At 36.2% G+C, this 23,536-nt stretch overlaps 1 protein-coding gene across 1 annotated transcript in view; it reads left to right on the top strand.

The window, feature by feature from the left end:
* The window catches only part of CPLANE1 (ciliogenesis and planar polarity effector complex subunit 1), a 171,696-nt gene that overhangs the window by 101,358 nt on the left and 46,802 nt on the right, over positions 1-23,536 (top strand). The window contains exons 34-41 of the mRNA XM_004387899.2: positions 6,771-6,937; positions 8,597-8,729; positions 9,627-9,681; positions 12,693-12,797; positions 18,090-18,202; positions 18,574-18,718; positions 19,853-20,085; positions 21,780-21,867. Of these exons, the coding sequence (XP_004387956.1) occupies positions 6,771-6,937; positions 8,597-8,729; positions 9,627-9,681; positions 12,693-12,797; positions 18,090-18,202; positions 18,574-18,718; positions 19,853-20,085; positions 21,780-21,867 (1,039 nt within the window). The remainder of the gene's footprint in view (positions 1-6,770; positions 6,938-8,596; positions 8,730-9,626; positions 9,682-12,692; positions 12,798-18,089; positions 18,203-18,573; positions 18,719-19,852; positions 20,086-21,779; positions 21,868-23,536) is intronic.

The raw sequence follows: 23,536 nt of genomic DNA, 5'->3' as shown, positions 1-23,536 counted from the left end.
TCAGGATTGTTGATTCTCTGTTTGGCTTAGTTTTTCGGATCTTTGTTGTGGAGGGACGGCGTGGTGCTTCTGCCTAGACCGCCATCTTGCCGGCTTTAATCTCATTATAGTTTTGATTTTCATCTCTCTAATGGCTAATGATCATAAGCATCTCTTCATGTATTTGTCTGCCTGGGTATCTTTGGTGAAGTGTCTGTTCATGTTCTCTGCCCATTTTCTAATTCGGTTGTTTGTCTTCTTCTTGTTGAGTTGTTGGAGTTACTTAAAAATTTTAGAGATTAGAACCTTGTCCGATATGTCGTAGACAAAAATTTTGTCCCAGTCTATGGGTTCTCTTTTTACCCTTTTGGAAAAGTCTTTTGATGAGCATTTTAAGTATTTGATTTTCAGGAAGTCCCAATTGTCTAGTTTATCTTCTGCTGTTTGTGCTTTTTAAGTTATGTTTGATGGTCTATGCCATAAATTAGGGCTCCTAGGTTTGCCCCTATTTTTTCTTCTGTGATATTTATAGTTTTAGGTTTTACATTTATGTCTTTGGTCCATCATGTAGTTTCTGTGTATGGTGTGAGGTATGGATCCTGTTTAATTTTTCTGCAAATCGATATCCAGTTTTGCCAGCACCATTTATTAAAGAAACTATCTCTTCCCCATTTAATGGATTTCAACCATTTGTCAAAGATTAACTGTCCCTAGGTGGATAGATTTACTTCTGGGTTCTCAGTTCTGTTCCATTGGTCTGTGTGTCTTTTGTTGTACCAGTACCAAGCTGTTTTGACTACCATGGCTATATAGTAAGTTCTGAGATCTGAGAGTGTGAGGCCTCCTACTTTGTTTTTCTTCAGTAATGCATTACTTATCTGGGGCCTCTTTCCTGTCCATATAAAGTTGGTGATTAGTTTTTCCATTTTGTTAAAGAATGTTGTTGGAATTTGGATCGGGATTGCATTATATCTGTAGATTGATTTTGGTAGTATTGTCATTTTCACAACGTTAAGTCTTCTATCCATGAGCATGGTGTGTTTTTCCATTTATGCAGGTCTCTTTTAGTTTCTTGCAGTAGTGTTTTGTACTTTTCTTTGTATAAATCTTTTACATCCCTAGTTAGCTTTATTCCCAAGTATTTTATATTTTTTTAGGAGGGCCACTGTAAATGGTATTATTTTCCTGACATCCTTTTCGGAGTTCTCTTGGCTAGTATAGAGGAATCTGACTGATTTTTGTATGTTAATCTTGTACCCCGCTGCTTTGCTAAATCCTTCTATTAGTTCCAGTAGCTTTCTTGTAGTTTCAGTAGTTTCTTGTAGTCTTGTATGTATAGGATCATGTCATCTGCAAATAGGGATAGTTTTACTTCTTCCTTACCAGTTTGGATGCCTTTTATTTTCCTATTTTGCATTATTGCTCTAGCTAGGACTTCCAGTACAATATTGAATAAAAATAGTGATAAGGGGCATCCTTATCTAGTACCTGTTCTCAAGGGGGAATGCTTCCACTCTCTCTCCATTGAGAATAATGTTGGCTGTTGGTTTTGTATATATGCCCTTAACTATGTTGAGAAATTTCCCTTCTTTTCCTATTTTACTGAGTGTTTTTATCAAGAATGTTGTTTAGATCTTCTGTGTCTTTGTTTAGTTTCTATTTTGTCTTTCATTGAAAGTGGTGTGTTAAAGTCTCCTACTATTATTGTGGCATTGTGAATTTCTCTTTTCAGTGCTGTTAGAGTTTGTTTTATGTATTTTGGAGCTCTGTCATTGGGTGCGTAGATATTTATTATGGTTATTTCTTCTTGGTGGATTGTCCTTTCAATTATTATACGATGCCCCTCCTTGTCTCTTATGATGGATTTTGATTTAAAGTCTGTTTTATCAGAGATTAATATTGATACTCCTGCTCTTTTGTGGTTACTGTTCGCATGATATATTTTTTTCCATCCTTTGATTTTTAACCTGTTGATGTCTTTGTGTCTAAGATGTGTGTTGTAGGCAACATATTGATGGGTCATGTTTTTTTTAATCTATTCTGCCACTCCCTGTCTCTTGACTGGTGCATTTAAACCATTTATATTCAGTGTGTTATTGATAGGTATGAATTTACTGTTGTCGTTTTGTTATGCTGTTTGTTGTGGTGTTGCCATTTTCTTTGTTCCACTTAATTTTTTTGTGTTACGTTCTTTTTGTTTAGGTATTTTCTTTTCATTTCCTTTCTTTTTAATTTTGTGTTTTCTTCTTTATTTTGGTAAGTAGGTTTTTAACTTTCTTTGTGGTTACTCTGATGTTTACCTTTATCTTCCTAAGTTTAAAACAGTCTGTTATTTCTTGATATCACTGTGACTTCCTCTTCATATGGAAGTTCTGTGTCTACACCATTTATTCCCCCTTTTTGTTTTGAAGTTGTTGTCATTTACAGATTGACATCTGTGGTCCTTGTTTTCAGTTCTGTAGCTTTACTTTACTTTTGAGATTTCTCTATCTGGGTTGGCATCTTGGTGATGTAGTTGTGTGACTTACTCTCAAGTTGTTGTCTATCCAGAGGAATCCCTTTAGTATTTCTTGTAAGGATCATCTGGTTTTTATAAGTTCCCTTAATTTCTGTTTATCTGAAAATGTCCTAATTTCTTATTTTCTTTATTTTTATTGTTGTGCTTTAGCTGAAGGTTTACAGAACAAATTAGTTTCTTATCAAACAATTAATATACATACTGTTTTGTGACATTGGTTGCTAACCCCGCGACGTGTCAAGACTCTCCTCTTCTTGATCTTGGGTTCCCCATTTCCATTTGTCCAGCTTTCGTCTCCTCTCCTGCCTTGTCGTCCTTGCCCGTGGGCTCGAGTGCCCGTTTAGTCTCATATACATGGTTGAGCTACGTGTATGATTGTTTGTTTTGTGGGCCAGTCTAATCTTTGGCTGATGGGTGAACCTCAGCAGTGACTTCAGTACTGAGTTACAAGGGTGTCTGGGGACCATACTCTCGGGCATTCTCCAGTTGCCATCAGACCAGTAAGTCTTGTCTTTTTTTGTGAGTTAGAATTGCGTTCTACATTTTCTCCAGCTCAGTTTGGAATCCTCTGTTGTAATCCCTGTCAGAACAGATGGTGGTGGTAGCTGGGCACCATCTGGTTGTGCTGGACTCAGTCTGGTGGAGGCTGTGGTAGTTGTGGTCCATTAGTCCTTTGGACTAATCTTTCCCTTGTGTCTTTGGTTTTCTTTGTTCTCCCTTGCTCCAGAAGGGGTGGGACCAGTAGACGTATCTTAGATGGCTGTTCACAAGCCTTTAAGATCGCAGATGCTACTTACCAATGTAGGATGTAGAACATTTTCCTTATAAACTGTTATGCCAGTTGAACTAGATGTCCTTCGAAACCAGCCCTCAGCCCAGTAACTTGATCTGTATGGGAGTTTGGATGTATCTATGAAGCTTCTGTGACTTTGCGTTGGTCAGGTTATGCTGGCTTCCCGAGTATTGTGTACTGTCTTACCCTTCACCAAAGTTACCACTTATTTATTATCTAGTTAGTGTTTTTCCCTCCACACCCCTTCCCTCTCTCGTAACCATCAAAGATTGTTTCTTTCTGTGTGTAAACCTTTTCCTGAAGTTTAATTATTTGTCCTTTTGTGATTGACTTATTTCACTCAGCATAATGTCCTCCAGATTCATCCATGTTGTGAAATGTTTCGCAGAGTCATCATTGTTCATCATTGCGTAGTATTCTATTGTGTGTTTATTACCATAGTATGTTTATCTATTCATCTGTTGATGGCACTTAGGTTGTTTCCATCTTTTTGCTGTTGTGAATATGTTGCAGTGAACATGGGTGTGCGTATGTCTATTCGTGTGACAGCTCTTATTTCTCTAGGATATATTTCTAGGAGTGAGATTGCTTGATCATATAGTATTTCTATTTCTAGCTTTTCTGAAATAGTTGTACCATTTTACATTCCTACCAGCAGTGCATAAGAGTTCCAGTCTCCCCACAACCTCTCCAACATCTGTTATTTCCTGTTTTTGTTTTGTTTTGTTTTGTTTTGTGCCAGCAATGTCAGGGTGAGATGGTATCTCATTGTAGTTATGATTTGCATTTCTCTAATGGCTAGTGATGACAAGCACTTCCTGATGTATCTGTTAGCTGCCTGAATGTCTTCTTTGGTGAAGTGTCTGGTCATGCCCTTTGCCCATTTTTTAATTGGCTTATTTGTCTTTTTGTTGTAGAGGTGCTGGATTTTCCTGTAGATTTAGAGCTTAGTCCTTTGTCAGATTTGTTACAGCCAAAAAATTTTTCCCAGTCTGTAGGTTCTCTTTTTACTCTTTTGATGATGTCTTTTGATGAGCGTAAGTGTTTAATTTTTAGAAGATCCCAGTTATCTAGCTTATCATTTAATTTTTAGAAGATCCCAGTTGTTTAGCTTATCTTCTGGTGTGAGAATGTCCTAATTTTGTCATCCTATTTGAGAGACGATTTTGCTGGGTACATCATTCTTGGTTGACAAGTTATTTTCTTTTGGGGTCTTACATATGTCATCCCATTGCCTTCTTGCCTGCATGGTTTCTGCCGAGAAATCAGAGCTTAGTGTTACTGGAATCTCGTTTTTCCTAAGCTACTCTTAGAATTCTCTATCCTTGGACTTGGAAAGTTTGATTATGATATGTCTTGATAAATTTCTTTTTGAGCTTTATCTTGTACGGGGTTCGTTGAGCTTCTTAGATGGAATCTTCTCATCTTTCATGGTAGTGGGGAAGTTGTCTTCCAGCATGTCATGGTTTGAATTATGTCCCCCAAAAAATGTGTTTATCAATTTGGATGGGCCATGATTCCCAGAATTGTATGGTTGGCCTCCATTTTGTGATTGTAATTTTATGTTAAAGAGGATTAGGGTGGGATTGTAACACCACCTTTACCTAGGTCACATCCCTGATCCAGTGTAAAGGGAGTTTTGCTGGGGTGTGGCCTGCACCACCTTTTATCTCTCAAGAGATGAAAGGGAAGCAAGCAGAGAATTGGGGACCTCTACCACCAGGAAAGCAGTGCCAGGAGCAGAGCGTGTCCTTTGGACTGGGGTCCCTGTGCAGAGAAGCTCCTAGTCTGGGGGAACACTGAAGAGAAGAAGGCCGACAGAGAGAAAAAGGCTTCCCCTGGAGCTGATGCCCTGAATTTGGACTTTTAGCCTACTTTATCTGTGAGGAAATAAACTTCTCTTTGTTAAAACCATCCACTTGTGGTATTTCTGTTATAGCAGCACTAGATGACTGAGAGACAGCAGATCTTCAGAAAGTCTCTCACTGCTATTTTTGGTCTCCTCCTGTTATGGGATTCCAATCGCACATAAGTCATTCCTCTTCACATGTCCCACATACCTCTTAGGCTTTCTTCATTTTTTTTCATTCTTTTTTCTGACTGCTCCTCAAAAAAAACTGGTATCGAGGGATTTTTCCTTTATTTTGCTAATTCTTTCCTCCATTGTTTCAGTTCTACTTTTATGTCCTTTGATTGAGTTATCTGTTTCTGATATTGTTAATCTTCTGGATTTCTAGTTGCTGTTTTCATATGATTTCCAATTGTCTATTTAATTTGTCATTTTGTTCTGTATTGTTTCCCTGAATTCTTGTAGGATTTTGTCTGTGTTTTCCTTGATATCTTTGGGGACCCTATGTATAAGCCTTTTGAATTCCTTGTCAGGGAGTTCCATTACCATGTCTTCCTCAGGAAGATGTTCTGCTCCTTTATTTTGGTCGCTTGTTTGAGCCATCTCATGTTTTTTTTTTTATATATGATTTGATTTTGTCTGCTGTCTCCGAGGCATTAAGGTGTTGTTTTATTCATTTATGATTTTTGTTTTGTTTTGATATATTAGAGTGAGCACTCTCTCTGGCTAGGGAGGGGTAGGGCGGGTGGCTGGGGGTCGCACAGGTGCTCTTTTTAGCAGGGAAGGGGCGGGGCAGCTGGCCAGGGAGGGAAGAGAGAAAAAGAAAAAAAGGGGGGGGGTGCTCATCTATTGCTCCATGTTCACCACCTGCCCTACCAGTCAAGTACTGCTGCTGGTGAGTCACCCTGTCTCTGGGTCCTGATTTCCTCCCTCTCTGTGTACTCTGAGATTCCTCTACTTTCCCTTTTTAGCTCTAACTCATGTCCTGCTCACTTTGCTTCACTCTGGGTGTGTCTTCAGTTTCTCTGTCTCCTGTTGGGAGGGAGTTCCATGATGTTGTCTTCCTATATTCCTCCCCGAGGATTGCTGCTGGCTTTGTCTCAAAATGTCCCTCTGTGCCAGACTGGCTGGTAGGACACCTCCACTCCAAACCTTTCAGGCTACCTCTGCTCCATATTTCTCCCTGTTGGCTGCTGTCATTCAATTTGTTTTTCCAGTCAGTGTTTGATCTGATTCTGTATCCTTTCATTTGATGCTCAGGGTTCCAGGGTTGTCATCTGTATCTGTTACACTTTGTTTCTTGAGTCTTTGCTGTAGAGGGACGGTGTGGTACATCTGATTATGTCACCATCTTGAATGTAATCTCAGAAGGAAGGTTTGTAATGTGAGAGAGAAATTAATACTAGGACTTTGGGCTTAATTTCTGAAGTGGGATGACCCAGATGAAGATTTCAGGACTGTGACATCACTTATTTTTTAAGATCTGGATGCTCATATTGCCAGTCTAAATCAATTTTTTCTATCTCTTGCCCATTTTAGTTTAAGGAAATTTTTTTCTTAATTTTTTGTTAACATAGTATGTAATTCAGGTTTGTAGTTTTTAATTATTATGCTTTGTTTATTTCTTGTAGTATAAAAAACCACAGCTTATCCCGCTTGAAAACCTCATTGCATTTAAACAAAGCCAACAGAAACTAACACATAACTTATTTGAACAAGTGGATCCTGGGCGAATTCCGCTTCTAAATGTCAAAATAGAATCATCTGAAATAAGACAAGAAAAGGACAGTAAAAAAAGGCAAGTTTTAAGTGAAATTTTATGTGAGAATATCACATACCAGCCAGTTCATTATTAGTTATAATCATATACTCATAAAGATATAAGTCATCTTGTTCACCCTTCCAGCTTATACACAGTTGCATATTCAATTTCCTTGTCAAGTGTCACGCATTTGAACATATCTTGTAAAGAGGAAAATTCCTATATTGTGAGGCAAATACTGTTATTTTTTCCATTCTATTAGAGAATAACTTCCTGCCATTTGTAAGCTGGAAGATTCTTTTACATTTTTCTATAATGGGATGACAATCTTTCTTTTGTAGCACAAATACTTAGTATCTCAAGCATCATTCCATGTATTATCCAGTTGATTGAAATAATTATTCATTTTATCATATTCTCCAGTCTCATACTAAGTATGAGGCTAAGTGATGGAAATTATTTCAGAGCACTAAGAAATGCATGTATAAAAAGCAAGACTGTCTTTGCCATGAGACCAGAAGAACTGGATGCTACCCGGCTAGCATTACTGAATGTTTTGATGAAAGATTCTACAGACGAATCCTGATCAAAAGGGAGAAAATGCAGAACAGAATTTCAAATTCCCATGGAATCCAGATTTTCTTGGAGCCATTGAGGCTGGATGAACTTGTAAAACTTGCCCTGAGATAGTCTTTAAATCTTAAACCAAAAATATCCCCTGAAGTCTTCTTAACACCAAATAATAGTTTAGCTTAACTAGTAAAAAATATCTGCTTGAGCATTGTGGTATTTTAAGAACCATCTATATGAGATCAAATTGACAACAGCAACTTGAAAGATTAGATAGGAAACTTAGGGGGCATGAGTTTATGTTACTGAGAGAGGAACAATTTGGAAAAGGAGGGCAAGAATGGTTGTACAACTCGAAGAATGCAATTAATGTCACTGAATTGTACATGTAGTTTGTTGAATTGGTGTTATGTTCTGTGTATATTCACAATGACAACAACAAAAAATAAAATTATAAAAAGATAAAGGAGAGAAAAAAGCAAGGCTTTGACTTCTGATGTAGAATGCTTATTATAGTATTTTGTTCATAATGAACAAAATTGATTTGCTCATCAGTACATGTATTGACTGGTAGGTTATTATTATGTCTTGAAAATACTTTAAAAATTTCACATTTATCAGACTCTAAACTCCACTATCAGTGCTCTCTTTCCAGAAATGTTTCCTTCTTTCATCTGTTCCAGGTATTCCCTCCTCAAAGTAAGTCTTCCCCTTAGGTTTTTGGGACCTCTTTCCACCTTGATAGGATTTGGTTGAGGTGACTAAGTGTGTTTAACTTTTTCAACTAGGAAAATGAAGGTATCCAGTAGGGTTTCTGGGACCAGCTTAAAATTTGCAGACAAGTTTAAAAATCACCTAAAAGGTGAGGACCTGATTGGTGGTCCTGTGACTAACACAGAATAGTCAGTTCAGAAGTAGAGTAGCTAGAAATAAATTTCATGTTTTCTAGATTTTTTTTTTTAAATTTCTATTTGGTTGTATTCTAAAGGAACAGTTTTCTAATTAGATTCTGTTTATAATAATATATTAATCTTATTTTGATAACGTCTCCCTATAGCATGATACAAATGAAAAACTTAACATTTGTAATAGTAAAAGTTTGTTTTGTGCTATTGTTTTTAACAGGCAAAGAAGACGAGCTGAAAAAGAACTGCAAGAAAAAAGTTCAGAGAAACTAAGGAAAAAACCAAGTGTGACTTTCCAACCAAAGGATTCCCTCATTAATGATAATGCTTCAGAGGTGGTTATAAAACCAAAGGTATAGTAAAACTGTTAGAGACTCTTCCCTGATCCAGTATGTCTTTGGAGTTGATCTAGGCTTCTGATTGCTGGAAGCTTCCGATTCTGATCAGAAGAATCGTTTATATCATTAAATATATATATAAAACCCTTCTGCTTCCCTCCATGGAGTAGTGGACATTTAATTGCAAATGTGAGCAGCAGCTTGATGACAAATTAACAACTGCAGTTTAAAGCATCTGCCTTTGTGACTTTTTTGTGTTTGAAATTACTCTTTGTTTTTTCTGTTTATGCCCCCATCTTATACACATGATTTGCTATTTGGGCTTTTATTGTAGTTTCACGTATCCCTTTGAGGTACCTCCAGGAATTCCCAAAGTGAATTTTGTTTGTCTTATAACCTATATTTTAATTAAAGTCTTTTCAAATATTCTTTCTAAATTTGGTGATAGTCTGTTTAGCTATTTTTATAACAACAGATTTGTAGTTTTTTTTAATATGGATTTTCAAAAGCATACTCTTTTAGTAATTCCTCAAGAGCATTTCTGTAGGCACTTAGCAAAAATGTTTGTTGAGTCAGTGAAAGATTTTGATAGGATGGGGTATTCTTTTTAGTATCAAAACTGCTCTGCAGGTGAGAATTATACATAGTAACCTAGTAACTTTGCATTAAATTGGTAATGCTCTTTATTGTTAGACTTGTGAATTTAGTGAACTCTTTTGTTGAGTTACTTTGATAGAATAAATAATAGAAGTTTAATTCCTTTTTTCTAGAACTATAGTAACTGAACTTTTGCTTAAGTAGTAAAAAATCTTCATGCCTATTAAATATTTTTATTGAATATGAGTATTTCTTTTCTAAAATAATAAATGTCTTTGAGTTAATTATAGATTAATCATTTGGGGATTCATTTAGGAACAGCAAGAACACTGTGGTTCCCAGCCTTTGGATGACTTTGATATTCCTTTTGGTATGTACACACATGATTAATGTAATGTTTAAGTTTGAATTAAAATCAGCTTTCTAGAAATATGTATGATATAAAAATGAGACTAAGTTATTTTTGTGTTATCTTTGACAAGATGGTGTGTATGTTTGTTCTGATGTGTTATCCAGTAGAGCAGTGGTTGGCAAACTATGGCCTCCAAGCCAGGTTCAGCCTATGCTTGTTTTTATAAATCACAGTTTATTGAAGCACAGCCATGCCCATTTGTTTACACATTGTTTGTGGCTGCTTTCACACTGCAGCAGCAGAGTTGTGTAGTTATGACAGAGACCACATGGCCCACAAAGCCTAAAATATTTACTGTCTGTCCCTTTACAGAAAAGGTTTGCTGGCCTCTACAATATATAGAGAATTTTAATCAATTAGAATCACTACTGATACATAAGGTCTAAAGGGGAATTATAGAAGAGCAAGCCTAGGGTTAAATTTATCATAGAAAATGTGTGCACATTAACAATATAGGAATCAGTTAAGAAAAGTGAGCTTGTTTACAGCTAAGAAATTATTTTCTTTCTTGATCAATTTATTTTATATTCCCTGAATGTATGCATTTCATAAGCTTTCCCCTCAATAATTGTCTCTCTCTCACACACACACTCTCACACTCACTTACTCTGGAACTTGTAGAGCCATTCACTCTCATGACCTCAGCTCTCAAATTTTTTTGATAACATTAAAAGTACACATACTGTTTTTTTTCTCTCATATTTCTGTTCTACTTTCACTTTAAATTCAACATGTCCAGATTTTAAATTGGCATCTTCCTATTAGTGATATTACCATTCTCCACATTTGCCACTTTTTACCTTGAAAATCACCCTTGACTTATCACTCACGTCCATTCCCTCCTTCATGCACCTAAGTCCTCGACCTGGTCCCTTCCTTTTTCAGTGTCCCTGCCAGCATCAGGTCTCTGTGTGCCTAAACCAAGCAGTCATCTCCTACCTGATTGCTTGGCTTCAGCCTCTCAGCTTCCTAATCCATCTGGCATTCTTCTTTCCCACTTATTTGTTTTAAAACCACTTTCTTTTCACTCTTAATAACATTTTTCCCTTTGTAGAGGTAATACATGGTTGTTGAAGAGGATTTAGAAAATAGAAATAGAGAAAAAGAAGAAAATTAAAATCTCCCGTAATTATTCTTTCTGGAGAATAACCAGTGTAAATATTCCTCAAGACTTTATTTTATGAATATCCCTACACAGATATATCTGCAAATACATATACAGATATATCTGTATAGGGATATTCATAAAATAATAGCTCTTTTTTTTACAGTTTTTTAAATTTTTTATTGTTGGAGTTTAAATGAAAGTTTACATTTCCAGTTAGTCTCCCATACAAAAGTTTATACATACATTGTTACGTGACCCTAGTTGTTCTCCCCTTACTGTGACAGCACACTCTTCCTTTCCACCCCTGATTCCCCATGTCCATTCAACCAGCTTCTAACCCTCTCTGCCTTCCCATCTCACATCTGGACAGAAGCTGCCCGTTTTTAGTCTCTTGTATCTACTTGAGCTAAGAGGCACACTCCTCACGAGTATCACTTTATGTCCCACAGTCCAGTCCAATCCGTGTCTGAAGAGTTGGCCTCGGAAATTGTTTTAGTTCTGGGCTGATAGAGAATCCAGGGGCCATGCTTTCCAGGCCTCCTCCAGTTTCAGTTAGACCATTAAGTCTGGTCTTCTTACTAGAATTTGAGTTCTGCACCCCACCTTTCTCCTGCTCCTTCAGGGAGTCTCTCTTGTGTTCCCTGTCAGGGTAGTCATTAGTTGTAGCCGGCCACCATCTAGTTCTTCTGGTCTCAGGCTGATGAAGTCTCTGGTTTTTGTGGCCCTTTCTGTCTCTTGGGCTACTACTTTCCTTGTGTCTTTGGTGTTCTTCATTCTCCTTTATTCCATGTAGTTGGGACCAATCGATGCATCTTAAATCGCTGCTTACAAGCTTTTAAGGCCCCAGATGCCACTAACCGAAGGATGCAGAACATTTTCCTAATAAGCTTTGTTATGCCAGTTGACCTAGATATCCCCTGAAAGCAAGGTCCGCAGATCCCTACCCCTGTTACTCTGTCTCTCAATAATAGCTCTTGTACCCATTTATAACTACTTATTTTTACATACCAGTGTTAAGTTAGGTATCTTCTCATATCTCCAGATAATGCTACAATGTCATTTTAAAGGATTATGTAGTATCCCAAAGAATGTGCCATACTTTATACTCCTTTTATTGTACCTACTCTCCCTGGGTGATCTCCAAGGAAAATCCACATCTAAACCCAAGCTGTATAACATAAGCTTTATAACAGACTTTCAACTTGGGTTCTGCTTCCTAGTGAACTTTTCCACTTGGGTAGAAATTGCCTCAAGCACAGCATGTTAGTGTGGACTCATTATTCCCTGTCAAACTAGTTTGTCCTCCTACATTCTCTATCTCTGTGTGTGTTGCTACCAAACTAACCCAAAAGCATAGGTTATTCTGAATTGTGCCCTCCCTTTTCCCTTCTCATCTTAACAACCAATTCTTGCCTGTTTTACCTCCTTTGTAATTCTTTAAGTTTTTCTTTTCTCCTCCATTCCTCACCATTGCTAAGTCCTTAATTGAACTGCTACAGCAGCCCTATCTCATGGATTGTCTTACTTCAGTTTTTTCCACTCAAATCTATGTCTATACAGTGACTGGTTTTTCTAGAACATTAATCTTACCATGTCATTTCCCTGCTTAACAACTTCCAATGGATCTTCATTAGCTAGAAGAACATCTAGGTTTCTAGACTGGGCTTACAGAGTCCTCCACAATTTTGGTTTTAATTCCACTGAACTATCTTTGAAATGCAACTTAAATACCGCCTCCTTCAAAAAGTCCGTTTTGGTGACACACTAACACCTCATACTTCACTTTCATTGACTCACGTGGGCTCCAGTAGTAATGTTGGCTTCTCAATTATCTCCCAATGTTTTTGTTCTTATATTTAAGAAATGCTCCAAGATGACATTACTACTTCAGCTGGATTGCATGTCATGGCCTCTGTAAGGAAGAAAGCTATAGAAAGTCAGGATGCAAGTACAAATACAGATCCAGGTAAAAAGGCGGCTTTTGTTTAATCAAAAAATAGTTTGCAATATTTAAGATATATAAACTTTTTTTCTTTAAGGCAGTGGTCTAAAGGGAATTTTAAATTATATGATATTAGTTTCTCATCCCAGGTTCTTGTCCCCAATCCTGGTACAGGCACACCTTGGAGATACTGTGAATTCAGTCCCAGACCACTGCAATAAAGCAAATATCACAATAAAGCAAGTCACACGAATTTTTGGTTTTCCAGTGCATATAAAAGTTACGTTTACACTATACTGTAGTCTGTTAAGTGTGTAGTAGCGTTATGTCTATAAAAGCGTACATACCTTAATTAAAAAAAATACGTTCTTGCTAAAAAATGCTAACCATCTTCTGACCCTTCAGCGAGTTATCATCTCTTTGCTAGTGGAGGGTCTTGCCTTGATGCTGTAGCTGCCAACTGATCAGGGTGGTGGTTGCTGAAGGTTGGGGTGGCTGTGGAAATTTCTTAAAGTAAGGCAGCAGTGAAGTTTACTGCATTGATTAACTCTTCCTTTCAAGAAAGATTTATCTGTAGCATGCTATGCTATTTGATAGCATTTTACCCACAGTAGAACTTCTTCCAAAATCAGAGTAAATCTTCTCAAACCCTGCCGCTGCCTTATCAACTAAGTTTATGTAATATTCTAAATCTTTTGTTGTCATTTCAACAGTGTTCACAGCATCTTCACCAGGAGTAGATTCCATCTCAAGAAACCACTTTCTTTGTTTATCCATAAGAAGCAACTCCTCATCTGTTTAAGTTTTATCATGAGATTGCAGCAATTCAGTCACATCTTAAGGCTCCACTTCTAATTCTAGTTCTCTTGCTATTTCCACCACATCTGCAGTTACGTCCTCCACTGAAGTCTTGAGCCCCTCAAAGTCATCCATGAGGCTTAGAATCAACTTCTTCCAAACTCCTGTTAATATTGATATTTTGACATCCTGCCATAAATCATGAATGGTCTTAATGGCATCTGGAATGGTGAATCCTTTTTAGAAAGTTTTCAACTTACTTTGCCAGATCCGTCAGAGGAATCACTATCTATGGCAGCTATAGCCTTACAAAATGTATTTCTTAAATAATAAGACTTGAATGTTGAAATTACTCCTTGATCCATGGGCTGCAGAATGGATGTTGTATTAGCAGTCATGAAAACAAAATTAATCTCATTTTACATCTTCATCAGAGCTCTTGGGTGACAGTGCATTGTCAGTGAGTAGTAGTATTTTGAAAGGAATCTTTTTTTCCTGAGCAGTAGGTCTCAACAGTGGGCTTAAAATATTCAGTAAACCATATCTTAAACAGATGTGCTATCATCCAGGCTTTGTTGTTCCACTTACAGAGCACAGTTAGAGTAGATTTAGCATAATTCTTAAGGGCCTTAGGATTTTCAGGATGGTAAATTAGCACTGGCTTCAACTTAAAGTCACAGGCTGCATTAGCCCCTAACAAGAGAGTCAACTTGTCCTTTGAACTTTGAAGTCAGGCATTGACTTCTCCTCCCTAGCTATGAAAGTCCATCTTCTTCCAATATAAGGCTGTTTAATCTGTATCGAAAATCTGTTGTTTAGTGTAGCTGCCTTCATGAATTGTCTTAGCTAGATCTTCTGGATAATTTGTTGCAGCTTCTATATCAACACTTTCTGCTACACCTTGCACTTTTATATTATGGAGATGGCTTTCCTTAAACCTCATGAACCAGCCTCTGCTAGCTTCAAACTTTTCTTCTGCAGCTTCCTCACCTCTCTCAGCCTTCACAGAATTGCAGAGAGTTAGGGCCTAGCTCTGGATTAGGCTGTGGCTGGTTTGATCTTCTGTCCAGATCACTGAAACTTTCTGCAATAAGGCTGTTTTGCTTTCTGATCATTTGTGTATTCACTGGAGTAGCACTTTTAATTTCCTTCAAGAATTTTTCCTTTACCTTCACAACATGGCTAACTATTTGGCTAACTGTTAGCTTTGGCCTGTCTCAGCTTTCGACATGCCTTCCTCACTAAGCTTGATCATTTCTAGCTTTTGATTTAAGTGAGAGACATGAGACTTTTCCTTTCACTTGAACACTTAGAGGCCATTGTAGGGTTGTTAATTGGCCTAATTTCAATATTGTTGTGTCTCAGGGAATAGGGAGGCCCGAGGAGAGGGAGAGAAATGTGGGAAGAGCCATTCTGTGGAGCAGTCAGGACACACACGATACTTACTAAGTCCGCTGTCTTATGTGGGTGCAGTTCGTGGCACCCAAAAACAATTACAAAAGTTACATCAAAGATCACTGATCACAGGTCACTATAACAGATATAATAATAATGAAAATGTTTGAAATATTGTGAGAATTACCAAAATGTGACACAGAGACATGAAGTGAGCACATGCTGTTGGAAAAATGGCGCCGATAGGCTTGTTCGACTCAAGGTTACCACAGACCTTCAGTTTGTAAAAAACGCAGTATCTGCTAAATGCAGTAAAGTGAAGTGTAGGATATGACTATATACTTTAGAAATTTAAAATTTAAAATAAAGTTTAATGATAAGTAAAACAGAGTAGAGATTTTTAATTCAAAAATGCCATAGAATACACCTCAAGCCAAATGGAAATAATGTTTGAATTTGGATTTTCTCTGCCATTAATTGCCAGCACTGGAATTGACAGCCTATGGCTGAGAGGCCTGGGACTGTGGCTAGTAAAGTTGAGCTTAGCTAGGAAGAGGACCAGACTGGGCTCAGTGTATGTAACTGTGTCCAAGAGAAGAGAAAATAAGTTTTGGGGGATCTATTATTTGGAGTTTTCCCTGTGGACATTTAGCAGCATCTTGAGTAGTGCTCTGCCCACTGTGTCTTAGTGATTCTTTTTATGACATTTAGTAAACAGTTTCTGTTAACTATGTATGGAAGCTTATAAGTGTTTTTTAAAACCTCTCATGATACTGTATTTTAAAATAATATTGGTATATTTTTTAAAAAATGTGATCATCATAGAACATTTGGATCATAAAACATAAGAAGATGAAAAATAATCATAATTATACCATGTTTAATTTTTTTTTCTTTCATTCCTTTTTGTGCATTTTACATAGTTAGATATTATAAATCATGCAGGTGTCCCTCACTATCTGAATTCTCACCATCCAGATATTATTGCCATCTTCCCAAGGTTGTCTCTGAAAGTTTCACCCTTCATACGCCCCAGTGTTTGTTTTTTTTTCTGGGTATGTTGGGACACTTTCATATTAGATTATATCTTTAATATATTTCATGGTTTATTTATATTATAGTACATGTTTGCTGCAGTATTGAAGGTAATTCATATCTGATAAGTTCAGTATTATTGCACATTGCATACAAACTAATGAAGTAAATAAATGTTAATTAAGAAATCATGTTTAAAATGCTTTATATTATATAGTAATCCTTGGTGGGTTGTTATTTAGGTGTTCAAGAGTAGGTCAGTGATATTTGGGAAAATTGATAGTTTGGGACAGCTGTATTTTTTCTGCTTAAAATAGCAATAAAGTCTCCTGGTATGTGAAAATTCACTATCCAGCACATTTTCAGGAGTGGATTAGATTTGGATAACAAGGAATACTTACATTTTGTATCCTCTGCTTTACATTTTGACTTCTGTTTATGAGAAATGTTTGCCTGTGTCATGAAAATGTGCTTTGTAAGCATATTGCTTCTGCTAGTTGTGCTATAAGATATTTAACTAATTCCTTATGTTCAGCATAGTAGGCAGGTTACAGTTTTTTTTTTCTCCTTTAAATAATGCTTGAGTATTTTCCTGCATAAGAACCTTTTCTTTTCATCACGATAATTAAGCTAACTTTTTTATTTTTGCCAATATGATAGGTTAAAAAATGGCATCTCACTGTTTATTGCATTTCTTTCTAAAGGAGTTTAAGCATAATATAAGATGTCTTTTGATGTAACTGATGAGTGTACATTGGAGAAACATTGTTACATGCCCTTTCTCTGAGCATGTCTTTAAGAAAGCCTTTGGAGGTCCTTTGCCTTTGCTGTTGGGCTGTCTTCTAATTCTGTTATTCATCCAGGTAATCAGGCCCAGAATGTAAACAATAGTACAGTCTGAGTTTATCATATTAGTTATTTAAAAATTAAATGGTTAAACTGTCATATGTTTCTGCCACCTTTTATGCACCGTATCTAATTATCTACACTCATGAGCTTAAATTTTTCTTGTGTTTGTGATTTTCTTTTTCATTTTCTATTTTCTCTTTTTTGCCTCAAATCTCCTAATTTTAGTACAAGATAAGGAAGCTGCTTCTCAAGAAGTTGTTTCTGAATGTGGTAAAAATCAAATCATTTCTTCTACATCAGGTGTGATTTTATTTTTTTCTGAGATCAGCATGACTTATCAAAGATCATGTCTGCATGATTCCAAAACAGGAGCCACCACCCCCCATTTAGAAAACAGTAAAACCAATGAATTGATTTAATGGAAAAAGAATGATAATATAAGTATTTTCACTCTCCAAAATTTTTTCATGTTTTGGTTAACATGTGGTTTAAACTCAAGCTTTGTTACCAAGTTGCCAGTACTCAATATGACAATGAGTTATATTTTGCATATGAAAGTTAAAAGTAATGCTTTATTAAAAACAAAATGCAAGGAATATAATTAGAATCCTAGGACAAAAGGCACAGAGTTAAGCTGTTTGCTGACCTCCTATAACATTTTATTTTATTTTACTTTTGAATCAGAAGCAAATGACTTTTGTAAAATTTAGATGTTAAAACATTTTAAGGGGTAAAATTTAGCTATGGCTCTGTGAATATACAAAAACCACTGAATTGTACTCTTTGAAAGGGTGTGAATTATATCTCAGTAAATCCTGTTAGTAAAAAGTGTTGAAAGTGGAAAAATTTTAGTTATGGGTTAATTTCTTAAAATTTGTCTTTATTGATATTCTTGTAAGTAAAGTAAACAACATGACTTAATGTAGCTGAAATGGAAATAGGAAATTGTACCATTTTCTTGAGATAATTTAGATACTTTGTTGTTTTGTAAATTATTCATATAGGAAAAGCAGTAGTCTTACTCAGTCTGCATTCAATTATGAATTACTCGAGAGTAAATTGTCCTTAGAATGGAATAGAGTAGAATTTGTTTTAATTTATTTATACCCATGAAACTTCTACTTAGATTTTCAGCAAATACATTTTATGTTGTTTGTTGCTAACTTATCCATATAAAGTTAATGATTTAGAGCCATATACAGACAATGTATTCCTAATTTTTCTTTTCTCAATTTTCAGAACATGAACTTCTGAGTGTTCCTCAGGTGTTGGTTCCAGATGTATATCTAAATCTCAGGTTTCCCACTGAAATATCAGAGAAACCTTTGTCACCTTCAACTGAAGCAAATTTGGTTTGTATTTAATTCAGAAGTTCTAATTATACATTTCTGCCAACATTTTTTATGGTCATCCAGACATTACTATAGATAACTGAGGCTAAACATCTAATTTATGTAGTTTTGTAGCTCAAAAAATTAAGTATTATACCCCAAAATAATATAAACTAAGACCATGACACATTCTTCCTGCAGCTTTCCCTAAATTTGGCACATAAAAGCCCTTCTTGCCTTGTTATTGATAAGAATTAACCCCCCCCCCCTTTTTTTTTGCAGAGTGGCCATATAGAGTGAAAATATAACACTTTTTGATTTCATATGTTTTGGCTCAGGTTGGACACACTTACGTAGATGTGATTGACATTGAAGCTGGTGATCTTCTGCAGGAATTACCTGCCAGAGATGAGCCTTTAGATGATAATGTTAACAAACAGCAAAGTGATGTTCTAGAAGTTCCATCTTCTGCAGAGTTACATCATATGGCAGCTTCAGTTACTAATGCTGTTCCCCCACATGATATTAAGAGTCAAGGTAATATTTTTTCTACTTTTGAAGTAAATTAAATGCATTTTGCAAAAGTTTTTAATATAGCTATAGCATTGTTATCCCAACTGAGATCTCTTAGCTGCTCTCCTGTAAACCCTCTGCACTTTTGGATGTTTATATTCACATTTAGAAATGCTGCATTAATCTTTGGATTACTTTGTTTAGAAGTTTAGAATCAATCTCTATATTTCTTTCATATTCTTGATAGAATCTACCAATTCTGCTATGGATTTATTTTTCAAACCCGCAAAAGTGTCTCTAACCTGTCTGGATGTAAAAAGCTGGAGAGCAGGCATTACAGAAATGAAGGAGCCTAGTATCATCTCACCTACACCATCAGGAGTACAGCAGAATGAAGGTGAATGGCCAAGATAAATACAACCCCATCTCCATGAATTACTGTTATATTAGAAATAAGCACTAAAACTTGGCAGTTGCAAAAGAAATCAGAAAAATACTTTTCCTTGCTCCAGGAGTGGGGGCAGGTAGGTAAATGAGTTAGAGCCATGTTTCCAAAGATGGATCCTGTGAATATTTTGCAAGAAGACTACCGATTACTGATGCATGTGTTTTTCTCAATTAATGGAAACTCAGATATCCTGTGGGAGTTCGTGAATGTTTTGATATTAAAAAGGAATTCTCATATTTTAAAAGGTGGGCAATTCTGGAATATCAAAACCCAAACCCAGTGCCATTGAGTCAATTCCAACTCATACACAGACATAGTAGCCTGAGATCTCACATAAAGTCAGTAATAACCAACATCGGGCCTGGCTTTTACTGTGTGACGTTGTTGGTTTCCAAATAGTTCTAAAAAGTCGTAAAAATATTAAAGATGCTTTTTGATTAAGTGAATTTTTTTGTATCGGGGAAAAAGTAACATTCAAACTACCTTGTATATGGAGGTAAGTGGTAATAATAACAGTGTTATGCACTCTTATCTCACAACAAAGATAAATCTCAAAAGTCAAGAGGCTGGAATGGAATTTCTAAATATATTAAATGGCTGGAAGAGAATGTTATGTTGGATTAAAATGAGATCATCAAAAAATGGCATCATCAGTATCTACCTCTTCCTTAATTATAATCAGTTCCGATTTTACTTTTATTCATATTTAGATCTGCCGGAGCCCGAGTTCCAATTCCAAGAACAGAGCACAAAGTCAGAAGCTGCAGAAGATTACCTGTTGTGGAAACTGCTGCAGGAGGTCTCTGATGCTTCTCCTGCACCTAGTGCTGCAGCACGCAGACTAGAGCGCCTCACGTCTAAGCTTCGGGAGATTGATGAACAGCTGTTGGCAATACAGAACATTGCTGAAAACGTAGAGCAGGATTTCCCGAGGCACAAAATGGTAGGCCTGTGTTCTGCTAAGATAGAGTCTCTTTGTTTGTTTGTTTGTAATTGAGTTATCAGATTTGCAGAATGATATAATTTTAGACACTTGATTTTTCAAAATAATGAGAAACTTGATTTCTTTAAGCCAAAGTTCTCAATCTCAGCACTGTTGACATTTTGGGCCAGATAATTCTTTGTTGTGGAGCTGTGCATTGTAGGATGTTTAGCAGTATCTCTGACCTTAACCTTACTAGATGCCAGGAGTGCCTCCTACTTGTAAAAACCAAAAATGTCTCCAGACGGTGCCAGAGGTCTCCTTCGGGGGCAACATCAGCACTAGTTGAGAACACTGCCTTAAGCTTTTGAGAAGTGAAGCCATGCTTTCTACCATGAAAAGAAATATATGAGTTATAAAACCAGGATGTGTCTTTTAAACAAACTCTGCTCGTAATTGAGTATCATTTTATTCTGAAAGTTTTTGTAACTTTACAAATATCATTATATTTGAAATTCTTTTCAGTTTCTTTTAAATATTTTATGTAAGGGGACTAGTAATCAGTTCCTTACAAGTTTTCTGTATCTTTAAATAAAGTATTCATAATAAATAATTAATTAATTTTTTGGTATGAACACCCTGTCCTTTTTTTTCCTTTTAATTTAGCAAGAAAAATTCATATAATAAATATGTTAGATTTTGCATATGTGTTTAAAATGTTGTCATCCTATTATAATACACACATAAACACAAAGATTTTAACTTGCTCATTTTAGTTGAGAAAACAACTTATAGGCCTGGAAGAGGAGGTGGCACAGGGATACTGTGGTTGAGCACTGACTAGGAGCCTTGAAGACTTGGCTTCAAATCCATGTTCTGATACTAAGAAAGTCACTGAATTTCTCTGGGCCTTGTTCCCTCATTTCTAAAATGAAATATTTTGTCTAGATGGTAGCTAAGGTTCCTCTCCATTCTAAAAATTGTAGGATTCTATGTTTCTGTCTGTTTTTTCCCCCATTAAAAAAATGTTATTGTGGTAAATATATATAAGAAGACATTTGCCATTTTAACCATTTTATATGTACAATTCAGTGACATTAATTATATTCACCATGTTGTGCAACCATCACCACTATTCATTTCCAGATTTTTTCATCACCCTTAACAGAAACTTAGTACCCCTTAAGCAATAACTCCTTCCTCTCCCCTCCCATTTACCCCTGGTAACCACTGATCTACTTTGGTCTCTATGCATTTGCCTAGTCTCGATATTTCATTTAAGTGTAATCATACAATATTTGTTCTTTTGTGTCTGACTTATTTCACTTACCATGATTCAAGGTTCATCAGTGTCATAGCATGTATCAGAACTTCATTTCTCTTTATGGTTGAAGAATAATACTTTGTATGGCTATAGCACATTTTATTTATCGATTCGTCTGTTGGTTGACATTTGAGTTGTTTCCACCTTTTGGCTGTTGTGAATAATGCCTTATCCTTTTAAAAGATTAAATCAGGTAAGCTACAAATCAGTAAAAATTTCCTCCTCATTTTCAATTCCTACCTTTTAGCTCATATTGGATTTAATCCCATTACTTCTTTCATCTGTTGTGTTAATGCAAATATTTCAAACCTATATAAAATTGTTTATATTTTGAAAATATCAAAGTATAAAATTTATAATAGTTGTTTTCTTGTATGTGTTTTTTCAACAGCTTGAACCAGTGGATTACATTGAATTATCCTCTGGCCCTGAATTTGATAAACCACTGGCTTCAAAAACCATAAGCATTTCTGAAGAAGGTATGTGCGTATGGGCAAGGAGGACTAAAGCCTTGCTTTTGTTGTCTTGAAAGAGTAAGCATTGCCTTTTGGAGTGCCAAAACTAGGAATGATTTTTCTATGTAAGCTGAAGCCATCAGCTCCAAATTTTTGTATTAAGATTATTTATGTGGTAATCCATGTGATTGGTTCCCACCTCTAGGCCATTTTGTTCTAAGAAGCCAATACTATAACCTCCACTGGCTTTTATACCAGAATGGGCAATGTGGGCTAGATCTGAGTTTCCGTGACCTCTGAGCTATTGGCCCCACACTGCTGAGGACTGCACAAAGCTTTGTGCTAAGGTTTCTGTTTGTACATGGTCATCAGCTGAGCTGGAATTTGAAGGTCTGGTTAAACTGCTGAGCAATGATGAAATATTAAGTTTCTCACTTAATCAAAGAATAAAAATAGAGTAAATAGGTTTTTAATTTCTGTTGCATCTATTTGTTGTTATTAAGTGAGGTCAAGTAGATTCTGACTCATAATAACCCCAAGTGACAGAGTACAACTGTCCCATAGGATTTTCTAAGCAGAGTAGAACTGCCCTATAGGGTTTCCAAGGAGTGACTGGTGGATTTGTACTACTGACTTTTTGGTTAGCAGCCATAGCTCTTAACCACTGCACTACCAGGGCTCCAAATCTTTACAAGAGCAAATTGGCAGGTCTTTCTCCCGTGGAGCTGCTGGGTGGGTTTGAACTGCCAACTTTTCAGTTAGCAGCCGAGCTCTTATCGTTGCGCCACCAGGGCCCCTTTTTACTGTGTCTGTAGTTGTTTGGTTTTGGGTGTAGTTGTTTATATCTAGGTTCTCTCACTCATTCAGTTTTGCCAGGAATTTAATTAGTCTTTTCAAAAAAAACAAAACAGGTTTTGGTTTGTGATTCTCTCTGTTGTTGCTTTTTCTTTTTTCATAAATTTCTACGCTTGACTATTATCTCTTTTACTTTTGGGGCTTTGTTTTTTTCGCTAACTTCGTTCTTTCTTATTTTCTAATATATGCATTTGAGGCTGAAAATGTTCCTGGAAGGACCCAAACAAGAGTGTTGACACATACCATCTTTTGGTGGTGTTCAGGCCTAAAGAGTTTGTAATTTATACTAAGGTATATCTGTTAACACTTAAATTATTTAAAAGGAGTTTTATAAACACTTTATGTTAGTTGGATGTAGAGAGTTTGTGTGTGTATTTTTAGTCAAGCTTGTATATTGTCCAGATTTTTAATATTTTTTTCTGATTTTTAATATGCTTGGTCTATACATTTATCAGAAGTGTGCATTAAAAATTGCCAACAAATTAGATAACCTAGATGAAATGGATAAATTCCTAGAAACATACAAATTACATAAACTGACTCAAGAAGAAATAGAATATCTCAGTAGACCTACAACAAGTGAAGAGATTGAATTAGTAATCAGAAATGTCCAAACAAAGAAAAGCCCAGGACAGATGGCATCACTGATAAATTCTATCAATCATTTAAAGAAAAATTAACACCAATTCTTCTTAAACTCTTCCACAAAATAGAAGAGGAGGAAACATTTTCTGACTCATTCTGTGAGGCCAGCATTACCTTGATACCGAAGTCCAATAAAGACATTGCAAAAAAAGAAAATTACAGACCAATATCCGTTATGAATATAGATGCAAGA

The sequence above is a fragment of the Trichechus manatus genome, unplaced genomic scaffold (genome assembly GCF_000243295.1).
Source record: "Trichechus manatus latirostris isolate Lorelei unplaced genomic scaffold, TriManLat1.0 scaffold00197, whole genome shotgun sequence".
NCBI lineage: Eukaryota > Metazoa > Chordata > Mammalia > Sirenia > Trichechidae > Trichechus > Trichechus manatus.
This window is presented reverse-complemented; position numbering and strand designations above follow the sequence as displayed.